This window comes from Alligator mississippiensis, chromosome 3 (genome assembly GCF_030867095.1).
Source record: "Alligator mississippiensis isolate rAllMis1 chromosome 3, rAllMis1, whole genome shotgun sequence".
NCBI classification, from domain to species: domain Eukaryota; kingdom Metazoa; phylum Chordata; order Crocodylia; family Alligatoridae; genus Alligator; species Alligator mississippiensis.
The window spans coordinates 8047291-8059669 of NC_081826.1; the positions used below are offsets into that span (position 1 = coordinate 8047291).

The 12379-nt window shown below is 44.6% G+C and overlaps 1 protein-coding gene across 5 annotated transcripts in view; it reads left to right on the plus strand.

Moving 5' to 3' along the window:
• Positions 1-12379, plus strand: part of TRAPPC9 (trafficking protein particle complex subunit 9) — an 839741-nt gene that overhangs the window by 205753 nt on the left and 621609 nt on the right. For all 5 annotated transcript variants that reach the window (XM_059723710.1, XM_006258702.4, XM_059723712.1 and 2 more), the window contains one exon: positions 5209-5333. In XM_059723710.1, the coding sequence (XP_059579693.1) occupies positions 5209-5333 (125 nt within the window). The remainder of the gene's footprint in view (positions 1-5208; positions 5334-12379) is intronic.

The following is a 12379-nucleotide window of genomic DNA, read 5'->3' on the forward strand; positions in this document are numbered from 1 at the left end:
CCTGAAAGTTGAATGTGAGGAGAAACATGTAGGTCAGTGTACTTGTACTACTGCTATATGATTTAAGTAAATATTATTTCTTTTTCAGAAGAAGCGTGTTTTTATTTTACAAAGTAATAATTAAGTAGCAGTATGTTCTGTCTGGTGAGTGGATACTGGGGAGGAGGGGAAGAAAATTTTAGTTGCCTCTTGTAATATATGTTAACTTAGTTAACAAAATATGTACTTCCTTTGCATGTCTTTATTTTCTTAAATGAAAGGTTATTGACTGCATTTTTTCTTTTCAATTGCACAAGTAATTTGAATTTAAATAGTGAAATTTTGATCTGGTATAATCTAAGTGGAGGTATTTTGTATTCTTAGTCTGTTAATAACAGTTTTCCCCAACTGTTAATACCACATATATAGGTCAGACTGTTTACAGACACATCTTAGTGCTCATGTGTGGTAGGATTTAGTATTAGGATAAGATTTCCAAACATTGTTTCAAAGTGTGGTATTTAGTTGTGGGTCTGCTAACCTTCTTTAATGCAGTCCTCACTGAGCACTCTTGACTAAGACTTGCCAGTACACTGGAATGAATGTCACAATAGGCTCTGAAGACTAGCGCAACTGGTGGATTGGAGAGGTGAATCAAAGCCATTTCAAATTAAGAATGCTTGAAACAAATTTCTGAACTATGCGTTTGATCATAGTTATGCTTTTGCAGATGAAACCATGCTCGGACTTAAGTGGTAAAGCATGTCTTTGCCATTCCTTAAGATAGAAAGAAAGGTGATAAATTTTGCTAAAACAGAGGTCTGTAATTCCAGTAACTGTTACCCACAGCTTTTAGCTCTTGTACAGCTGTCAGCGGCCAGTCATCTTGAGTGCAGGTGATTTAATTTCATCTGAGATCCTGTAAACAGGCGTCTTCTCAATCCTGTCCTGAAATTTCAGTCCATCTTGGTACATCCCCCAAGACTGAAGAGATATCTTTTTTGAATGATCAGTGGATCAGACATATGTTCCATACAAAAATGCTTTTATTATTGGTTTGATTATTAAAAGGTTCTTTTAATAATGGGAGGCTGATTGAAGTCCCGAGAAGAACTATCCAACCTTTTGTGTATGGAGACCTGGTGAAATACGTTAAGGTTTCTCAAGGAGAAATGTACTAAAGTGTCAGACTCACTGTCATATGTGGCAGGGTGTGTGTGTGTGTGTGTGTGTGTGTGTGTGTGTGTGTGTGTACACAGACACGTGTGTATATTATGGCACTCATGTTTTAAACGCATGGAATGTGCAGTCCTCAAGACCAGAAAAAATGAGGTCACAGACAACCATAATGCCCATCTAGATAGAGTAGACGGGTCTGAATTCTAGGTGTATTGTGGAAGGAAGGATGTGTTGATAAAGGTAGGCAATAAAAATAGTCACAGACTCCTACCCCTGCATCAGTATGCCTGTCAGCTAGAACCTAAATAGGGCACAAGGGTTGCACATGGTGGTTTCCTTTCTCCCCACAGCTCTTGGGGCACGCACCCATATCTTAATTTTACCTGTGGAGCTGATCTGATATTGCCAACTACATTTTCTTGGGGTTTTCTTTAAGAGAGGAGATATCAAAATGGCACAGAGTGAATGTGTCTCTTCTTTTCATCTTTATTGGTAGCTGTAAGGAAAGGATCATGTGCATAAATATGGCTAGTCTTTCTTAAAGCTATAAAAATAGAAATGTTGAAAATCATAACAGTCATACTGTTAACAAATTTTGAGCAAGGTGCGAAGGGTGATAGAGAATTTAAACAGACCTGTGGGTCATTCCAACTGATGTGAAAAGTTCATTGATTAATGGACAAAACTGAGATTAATTGCCGAGGATAAGCACAGTGTTACAGGACAAGTCTCTCTCTATCACAGGCGACTCTCAGCCTGCTTCTCCTCAGCCGGGGGTGTGGGGAAATCCTTCAGTGTTGAGGCAAGTGTCTTGATTAGGGTTACCATATTTCCAGTTCCAAAAAAGAGGACACCTGTGGGTGGGGTGGGAGCATATGGTTGGGGGGAGCAGTGATATGCCTGTGCCCTGGCCCTGCCCCTGACTCCCAAGCCACAGGCCCCCAGCCCTGCTGCTGCCCCTGACTCCTGCCCCGCAGACCATGCTGGTACCCCTCACTCCCAACCTGCAGCCCCCTGGCCCCACCTGTGCCCTGGGCTCCCAACCCACAGTCCCCTGTCCCTCTGGTATGCCTCAATGTCAAGCCACAGCCCCCAGCCCTGCCCATGCCCCTCACTCCTGATCTGCTGCCCCTACCCCTTAGCCTTGCAGGTGCCCCTCGCCCACGACCTGCAGCCCCCTACAACCCACACAGCTCCCTGCTGCCCCTCAAGAATCCCCCCAACCCTCTTCCACTGCTGGCGGGACAGGCACCTCCCCTGCCTTGCTGCAGCCCCAGTGGAGGCAGGCGCACACAACCACACCCATCCCATCCTGCCCAGCCCCCCACAGCCTTACTTGCCTGCAGCTGCTGGGGCCACACACAGAGCATGTGGTGCCCCTGGCCTGCAGTCACCCTTCCCCTTCTCCCCTCAGCCCCAGGCAGCTCCTTGCTGGGACAAGCTGGGAAGTGATGGGAAAGCAGAGGCAGAGCAAAATCCTGGACATTTGCTGATATCTTAAAAAGACTGCCAAGGTGGAGATGGGAGTACCCAAAAAGAGGACATGTCTGGGAAAACCTGGACCTATGGTAACCCTAGACTTGATATGCACAGCAGTCCCACAGATGTTGTCTGAAGAGTTACCCTTCCCAAGTTCCTTCCACTCGCATTCACTATTTGAGGATGGCTGGTAAACGTGATCTTAATATTCTAATCCAAGATTCTTCATTGCCTTTGTTTAAATGTCTTTGTTTCACTGAAACCTTCAGAGCTGGATCAGACCAGGTTCTTTTTGTGGATAAGAAAGGTGGATCTTTTGGGGGATCCATTAGCAGCAGGATACTTCCTTCTTTTCTTTCTTATCCACTTCTTTCTCGCTGTCTCTCTGTGTGTCTGTCGCTCTCTTTAATCTTTTAATTCAAATGATTAATTTTACCTTAATCATTTGAAGCTTCCTGCTCTCTTGACTTTTTAAATCTTTTAAAATGGTAATATTTCCTAAATGTTCTAGTGATGCATGCATAATGTGTGGTCTTGAATTGTAGTTAGGTTTTTAATTCTATTGAAATGATTGGGTATTTTGTCTTTCCTAACCATAAGATATGAGTTTATTTGCAGAAAAAAGTAACATGCTTGCATAACTTGATTTCGTATTGTTTTATATGTGGGTGCATCTACATGTGCAATTAATGTGCTTGAATTTTCTGTTCAGAAAATTCAGGTGCATTAAACTGCACCCCAGCATGCATCTGAGCATGTGTCCATTGGGAGCAGTTTAGTCTAGGACTGCTCCTGCCCTGTTCTGCCCTCTGGGCTCCCCCAGGTTCCAGCCCTGTGCTGGCTGGGGGCACAGGGCTGGCCCCAATGTCCATGGGTTGGAGGAGAGCTGTCAGGACAGATCCCAATCTCCCCGTGGCCGGCAGGCAGCTTCCTGCCAAGCTGTGATAGCTCTCCCCACCTCCTGTGGCCCGCTGCTGCCTAGGCTGACGGGGAGCAATTTGCTCCCAGTCAGCTTCTACATGTGTGCTTCAGCACATTAGTTTAATGTGCTGATTTGGATTAATCTACTATGTAGTACTTGCTGCGCATGTGTAGATGGTGATGCTTCACCGCACATTACATTACTGCACAGTAAAGTGTCTTGTGTAGACGCAACCCCTGCTAGCTAATGGCAACCAGTAGTAGAATAACAAGATGAAAATTTTCTTCTGGAAATGTATACTTCTCATTCAGTACTGAGAAAACCACTGCAGTCCACAGTTTTTTAGTTTTTCATTTTGCAATTTTACTACTTTACAAGTGTTCATATTTTGAAATTGCCACCATACTCACACATTTTATTATGCTCAGTCTGTAGAAAACATCACACCATCATTTTGTGTTTTCTGTTAAAATTGTTATGGGAGAGAATTTCTTAGAAGTTCTGCTAGAGCTGGCGTGTCAGACTCTCCCTGAGCCAGCTCCATTGAGCCAGTGCCAGTTGTGGTGGTAGTCCTGGGGGTCAGTAGTTGGCAGGGCAGTTCTGCGTGGGCCTCTCTCTCTGCCTCGCTTGCCACCTCACTTGCTGCTAAGAGCAGAGCCAACCCTAGCGGGGTGCAGGGCCTGGGGCAGACCAGCCTGTGCAGGGCCCTTTAACACTGTGCGGGGCCGTGGGACCCCCCCGCCCCCAAGGGCAGGGCACGGCAGTGCCATAGCAATGAAATTTGACACCTGGGGCCAGCAGATCCCACGTGCTCCGGATGAGCCACCCTTCAATGGACATGAAGCTGGCGGTGCATGGCGGGGGTTGGGGTGGAGGGGTAGGGGTGGCGAGTGGCTGGACGCTTCTTCTGTAGCGTGGGGCTGAGCCACCAGCTCCAGGCGGGCCCCTCAGGAGGGGCCACAGCCACTCTGCCTGGCTCCCGGGGCAGTTGCCACAGTTCACCCTACCCAAGGGATGGCTCTGGCTAATAGCCACGTTGCTGGAAGTGGTATGTCAGCCAGAGTCAAGGTACCACAAAGTCTGTGGCAGGCTACACCCCACTAGCCTTACCTCCAACTTCCAGTAGCCTGTCACAATACCAGTAAGCTGGATGGAATGGGAATGTGGGGTCAGGTCCAGCCCACGGGCTGTATGTTTGATACCTCTGTGCTACAGGATGGAAGTAGTTGCCTTTTGTTCCTTATAATAGTAAAATGTGAAATGCTGTCTTTTGCCACTCATGTTTTAATAAGCACTAGTATAACCGTATGTTTGGGAAACAGTGTGACCCCTCTTTTGTGCCTTTGAGCCACGCAGTTCTTTCTTGCAAATCTCCCTGATTTGTGGCATGCTGATTTACTTAGAAAACTCTACCGAATTCAGTGGGTATCTTTCCATTGAGTTTATTAGCCTTTAGATCAGGACCAAAATGAACATATCTTCCTTTTGAAGCCCATTCTTTTCAATGTAAAAAAAACCCCAAGAATTTTATTCTGAGTTTTCTGTCCATTTAATAAAATATAACAGCTATTTTAAGTCAAGGCGGTCTGAAACACTGTTTGAAACTTGATAGAAAAAAATAATAATTCTATCTTTCAATTTTTTCTTAGATGGGATCAGTGTTAGCGGACTTCCGCTTTCCAGCCCTTTTCGACAAATTGTCAAACCACGAGTAGAAAGTAAGCCTATCAATCCTCCTGAAAGCAGCAAAGCTGGTGACTTCAGTCACGTAAAGGTAAGTTTGTGGCGTCAAAATAGGTGAAGGCTTCAGCCTTTGTTTTGTACTAAAGATACCTGAAAAAAATTCCCCTTCCTTTAAAGTTTTCCCTCTCCGGCTCACCTGCTACCTTTTAGTAGTTTGAAGAAGAGTTTGTTTTTCTGTATCTTTGGACTTTGTGTGCACGCACGCGCGCGCAGACACACACCCACACGACATAACTTAAAGGGATGCTATCAAGTAGACTGTGCTGATAAAGATGTCTGTTCTTGCCTAGCTTCTTTAACTGAGGCTTGTGATAAAGTGGATGTAAAGAGCTCATTTTAGTTGTGGGTTCTCACTGATGAAATGTACTTATTTATTAAGAGAGCTCATACTCTACATGATATGCACTTTAGGACTTGAGGTCTTGCCTTCAGCATGGATAGCAAGGTTAAAATGTTGGTCCACAGCCTAACAGTGCTGATTTAAAAAACAAATAAACAACACCCCCCCCCCTCCCGGCCAAAACCCCAAAAAGCTAGTATCCTAACCTATTAACAAAAGTTTCCCAGTGAGAGATTAATTCTGTTCAACACTGAGGCCTTGCCTGGTGTACTGTGTCCAGGTTTGGGCACTGTACTTCAAGCAAGACATGGACAAATAGGGAGGAGTCCGGAGGAGAACAAAATGAAAATTATTAAAGGTATAGAAAACATGATATGAGGAAGGGCTGGAAGAACTTGTATTATTTAGGTTGGAGAAGAGAACTGGTGCTTAACTCCCCGCCCCCCCCCCCCCCAAAAAAAACCAAACAAACAAACCCCAACAAAAACAACAAAAAACAAAAACAAATGACCAAACAAACAAAAACCAAACCAAAACTTGGATGTCCAAAATGGGGCATCAGACATGGTACTGTATTCTGCATGCTCTATACCAGGGGTCGGCAACCTTTTAGGAGTGGCAGACAGGCTGTCTTGAAATAAAGCTGTGCGGTCCCTCAACCCAAAGATTGGTCGCTGTCTGTGACTGGCCATTGCCACTTCTCCCAGCCACTGAAACATGCCAACATGCTAGTGACCCTTCTGCTGCTTCCCCAGCTTTTAAGTTGCTGGTGACCTCCTGGCTTTGCTGGATAGATGAAATTTCTTGGCACTCTGGATGCAGCCTTTTGGTTGTAGGTTGCTGACTCCTGCTCTATGCTGGTCTGCTCTTGTTTTTCCTGAATTGCAGAACAAATTCCAGTGATCACTCTGAACCATCAGTTGCTCAATCACTTTTTATTTTTTTGGTGGCCTGGCATGTGATTCTGTTTGGCAGCAGTTGGAAACCTTTTTAAGGTGTGTGCCACCATGAATCGATTCAGGCAAGAGCCACATGGGTGGGTAAGCATTATGATCCAGCTGCCACTGTCACCACTTTTCCACATAGCAGCCTGGGGAAGGTGCCTACAAGCAAAGCCCCCTGTGGCTGAGCGCCACTGAAAGGCCACATCCTCAGGTTGGATCTGATCCCTGTTCTTAGGTTTACCTTGTTTTAAAATAACATGGTTAAAAACTTATTGCTAAGCTATGAAAGCTGATAGATCTGTTAGCTGCATGATTCTCACTGTGGTCTTATGATATATTTGGATTAAATAGGTTATTTAAGCTTAGGGTTATATTTGAAAAATTAAAAACGGCATTAATATTAACTGGTTTGTTTTCTATTTTGGTGAAGATCTGGTGTAATTTTAGTTCTGGTGTCTGGGATTTATATTCCACGGTAGACCATACTACCAAATGTTAGCCCATTTTATATTTTTAAACATTTAGGAATGTTTTTCTGTGTAAAATATATAATAATTATAATGCAGAATTACAAATTTTGGATGCTTAATTTCACTCTTAACCTTGCTTCACATCTGAACTTATTCTTGCCTCTTCAGAACTACTAAAAATCCATTTCCTCAGTAAAGTTGTTAATTTGTAAAGATGTCTTTTAGACCATTAATATTCTTAGTACAATATAATTTATTTCTGCATGTTAAGAGGAGAATGGGGTGATAGCGATGATGGACGATTCTAAAATATTTGTGAAGCCTTTCCATTTATTTATGAAATTGCAACTCTCCATTTTTTATGAGACAGTTGTTTTCCAGTTACTCATCAATATAAATTATCTGCATGATTTTGCAAGCACTTGGGAGTTAAACCAATCAAATGTTCATAATTCATTTTTAATTCAAGCTAGAGCTGTTTGGTAACTGGGATTTCTTTTCTGCTGGAAATTTTTGATTTTTCAAGAGTCATTCCTTCCCTTGGAATAAAAGTTCAGAAGTGCAACATTTTTCATGGACTAAAAATGTGTAAACATTTCTGATTGGAAAGATTTCCAAGGCTTGATGCCTACCTGGCTGGGGTCATTTGAGCCCACTTTTCCTCCTGCCCAGGCAGGGGGTCGGACTTGAAGATCTACAAGGTCCTTCCGACCTGACTTCTATGATTTCCTTCCTGCCCCCTACTGGGCACCCCCAAACATTTATGGCTGACCCATTGAACAGCAGGCTGGCAGGCTGGAGTACTTCAGCATCCCTGTAATACTGTATTTTTTCACATATAACCTACCCCTGGATATTATACAACCCTATTTTTGAAAAGGTATCATGAAGAAGAAAAGCATCTTACGTTGGGTAAGTATCTGAGTAGCAGCAGCTAGGGAGATGCACCTGCTGCCAGGCCCACTTGCCTGCACATGAGCAGATCCAGGATTTTGTAATGGGGGGGGATGCAGGAACTGCTACTTGTGCTGCAGGGCTAGTTGCACCCCCTGCTCCCAGCTTCCTACCTGACCAGGTGGAAGCAACAGCAGGGGGCTTGTTCAAGTCCCCCAGTCAGGTAAGAAACTTTCTTCTGCTGTCTTGGTCCTCACTCCTTCTCTGTACTCGGTGACACATCCATTCCTCTCCAGTTCCTCCTCTCCCTCCACCTCCTGCTGCTGCCCCTGTCCCTGGTTGCCCTCAGAGTGAGGGGGATGAGGCTTCAGAGTCGCTCCTGCTCACACCAGCCAGCCTGTGAGGGAAGCTGGAATCAGCTGGGGACAGCAGTGGTGGCAAGCTCCCGGACTGGCGAAGAATACCTAGGGGACTGGATGGGGAGGAGGAGCCCAGCTGGAGTGGGGAAGGGGCAGCTGTGGGGGCCCCCCATTCCTGGGGGAGTAGGGACAGCAGCAGCAGTGGGTGCGGGAGCGGGGATGGTGGGGTGGGACATGCCACAGAGGGAAGAGCAGGGTGGGAATTCCTAATTCCTCTGGGAATTTAAACAAAACCAAGTCCATTACCGCCTCTCCTGCAGTGTTGACTGAAAGGTTGGTGTTTCCACGCCATCGCACCCACTCTGGATCTGCCCTTGCACCTGCAGACTAATCCAGCATGCTGGGTCTGAGGCTGCGAGCCAAGTCCAACCCCATGCAACAGATCTGAGGCTATGTAACAGGCCCAGTCTGGCACAGTGGGTTGGAGACCACGTGGTGGGCCTGGCGCTGCTCACTGGTTCTGTAACCACGTGCTGGGTCTGACCCAGTGTACAGGGTTTGATCTGGCGTGCGGTTCCAAAGCCAGCACGTGAGGTGAGGCTCAGCATGGCAAATTTGATTGAGCACATGGCTTTGCAGCCAGTGTGGGGGGTCAGACCTGGGATGCCAGGTCTGAGACTGTCTGTCAGGTCAGACTTGACACCCTGCTTCTGGCTGTGGACCGAGCCTGCGCCGGCTCAATCCGATGTGTGGATTGGAAGGGAGCTTCCCATAGGTCCAACATTTGGGGAGCGGGGAGCACTGGCACTATTAATTGTCATAGCTCCCAAAGCCCTCCCCACCAAATTTCTGGACTTGTGGGATCCCTTTTCCATGTATATAATTCATACCTTTATTTTCCTAGCTGGTTTTGGAGAGAAAGAGTGGGTTATATGCAAGCAAATATGGCATCCCGCGTGATGGGCAGAGTATCCTTGGTAGCTAGTCTTTATCCAACAGCCTGCCAGTAATTCAGTTGAGTGCAAGGTGGTTAGTCAATCAGACAGGTGTCTAAATAACTGTGCTTTTACTAGAATGTCTTGGTTCTGATGAACTGGTATTTCCTGTTAGCACAGTTTTTGATATGTTATAATTAAGGAGAATTGTTTCAGTTGCATATTGTTTCAGTAGTTTTCCTTAGTTATTCAATACAGTTAAAATCAATGGAGCACTGTAGCCAGTGCACACTGAATTTAGGGCTTGCCATGTTGGGCATGTTTTAGAGATTTTTCTTTTTTTTAAGAATAGGCTCATTCCTTAATGGTTTTCAGTTGGGGGTAAAATCAGTGTATTGGAATAGTAAATTGGACAGCATTCTTTGCAATAAGCCTGCAAAAGTGCTTTTTTTCTCTAAATCACTCAACTTGCTGCCAAAGACATTCATTGCAGAGCAGATGTGTCTTACAGTGTGTGTGTGTGTGTGTGTGTGTGTGTGTGTGTACATATGCAACCATGAACTAAATGAAGCAATAAATTTAAATACAAGATATCCCATCCATTGATCCTTTTGTTAATCAGGATTAAAAATGTAAGAACACCAGGTCTCTTGGGCAGTTGAGTCCAGTTGTTGGCTGTTAAAGGCAGCCACATCATACAACCCTTTTAATTAAACTGACCAAGATCAATCTGAACAGAACTTGTAGTTTTTATTCTCACTGCTTCTGTTGAGAGTAGTTTTAGAAGCTCAGTGCTCTGATGGTTGGAAAGCGTTTTCAAACTTGAGAGACTGTTTTAGAGATCAACTCTTTCCCATGGAGAGCCCTTCTAGACCAGTGGGGGCCAACCTTTTTGACAGATGAGCCACAGATTAGCCCTGCAATCTCCAGGTGCCACTCTGATCTCCTTCCTCTGCCTGATCTGCTGCTCTGCTTTCTGCCTCCTTTCCCATGCTTTCTGCTTGATCTGATGCTTTTCTATCTGCTTCCTGCCTCATCTGCTGCTGTGCTGCCTGTCCTCCCTGGTTTGCCCATGCCGCTTGTCTACACATGCTGCAGGTTGGCCGCCCCTGTTCTGGAGGATCTGCCTGATTGTCTTAATTGTTGCAACATAGAAGCCAGAGGATGTGAAATGTCTTCCAGATCCTATGCTCTGCAGTACAGGAAGCTATTGTGTCTTCTGGACTAACTTCCTGGGGGTGTAAAGTTCACCTTGCAGTACTCAAACTAATAGATATGGTTTAATAAATACTTATACAGAAACAAGTGAGAATTTCTGAGTTTGAAGAAAATGAAGTGCCAGTTTTCAAGACAGTAAACAAATCTGAGCATTGCATATCTCGACTGTGACTTTAATTATCATTTAGAGATGCTTTTGATGGGCACAAGTGCTAATCGTTCATTCACTTGGCAGCCTTTTTTAATGTCGATAAATAAGCCAACACAATACGACGAGTTTTTGCAAATCTAAATTAATATAGAACACTTTTCGTAATGGTGCATATTTCCATTAGCAGTTTTGTAAAGTACTTACATGGATATTTCCAAGTGTCAATGCTTAAAATCAGAAATTGCTTGAAGCATAAAAGTTATAAATGAAATAGCTAGTACTGGAATGCTGAATATTACCAACATTCCCTATGAAATTCCCTGCAGTCTGTAATGTTTTTCTTCAAATTGCAACTTTGCTGTAGGCTCTCCTCTAATAAACTAGTCACTGCCTTCTGGAAATGACTGCTTTTAATGATCTCATAAAATCTCTATAAAGAATGTATTATGACATCACAATAAAGCTTGGTGAGCCCTGGAGTTAAAAAGAATGTTAACATGAAATATTATGTTCAAACTTACTGTTTTCTTCAACTTTCCACTAGTAACTGCTGTACTACTAGCATTAGTTATCATGAGATAGGTGCACTGCAAGCTGCACTCTACTACAGAGGTACCCAAGGTAACTTTAGACTAGCTTGCTATTGTGTCTGGTACTGGAAGCATTCTAGCCACAGCAGAGCTCCAGGTGGACTAAAGGCCTTGTTGCACATTAGATTTAGGATTTAAAACACTAGCATCCATACGTTCAAGCAGTTAAACGTGTGCTAAATGCCATCGTAGCATAGCAAAGTTAGGACTTTTCCTGCCGGGATTAGGTCCAGAGCATATTACATGCCAGATGCGCAGCTAACATCCAACTGCTCCACAGGGGTAATATGATCAAGTGACTGGTGTGCTGGGTAGGGGGTGAGGTGAAGGGGTGGCAAACACTTGTTTGTTCTCCCAGCCGCGCTCAGCACACCAGATTGTGCAAGGGCCCCAGTGTTTAGGAGATGTTTGTTTAGACTGTAGTAAGTATTATCATGCAACTGCTTCGAAAACTTCCTAACTTGTAGCAGTGCTTACTGTGATCTAAATGAGTTGTGTCCTGAGTATAATGTGTGATGAGACCCTAAGTTTACGCAGAAGCAGTTAATTCATCCACACTGAGCTCTATATGCTGCCATGGCTAGGCTACCTGCGGTACAAGCAAGTCTGCTTAAAGCTATCTCATGTTCTGTACACTACACCGCAGGCTACAGGGCAGGTGTATCTTTAGTAGGTTTGAAGGCAACAGTCCCAAAAAGAAATTGGAAGAATGCATGAAAAAAATAGGAAAAGGAAAATATTGCAAGGGTGTTGCTCCGCACACCTGCAAATGCAGCAGATATGGCATCGTGCTCAGCAGTCAGTGTAGTTGCTCAAAACAAGACATCTTGGCTTAGATCTCCGGGTTTTCTGAGATCGCCCAGCTGATTTTTCAAAGGTCTAGATCAGTTTCTCTCAACCTCTCTTAGGGTCAAGGTACCTCTCTAAAGCTTTTTTGAATTAGGTGCTACCCTTGGTTGAGAGCCACCACTGTACTTTCTTAGCTTAGCTCAGTGGTTCTCAATCAGGACTCTGCTGTATGCTCCTGCCTGTTAGGGTTATTGGGTAAACTTAAAGCAGGCAGGAGCAGAGGCTTAATGAATGAGTTTTGTGCCCTGGAGAAAACTCCCCTGTGCTACTGTGGGTGGGGAAGGAGGGTGGTCTTACCTGCCCTGGGTGTCACAGCCAGGTGCTGCA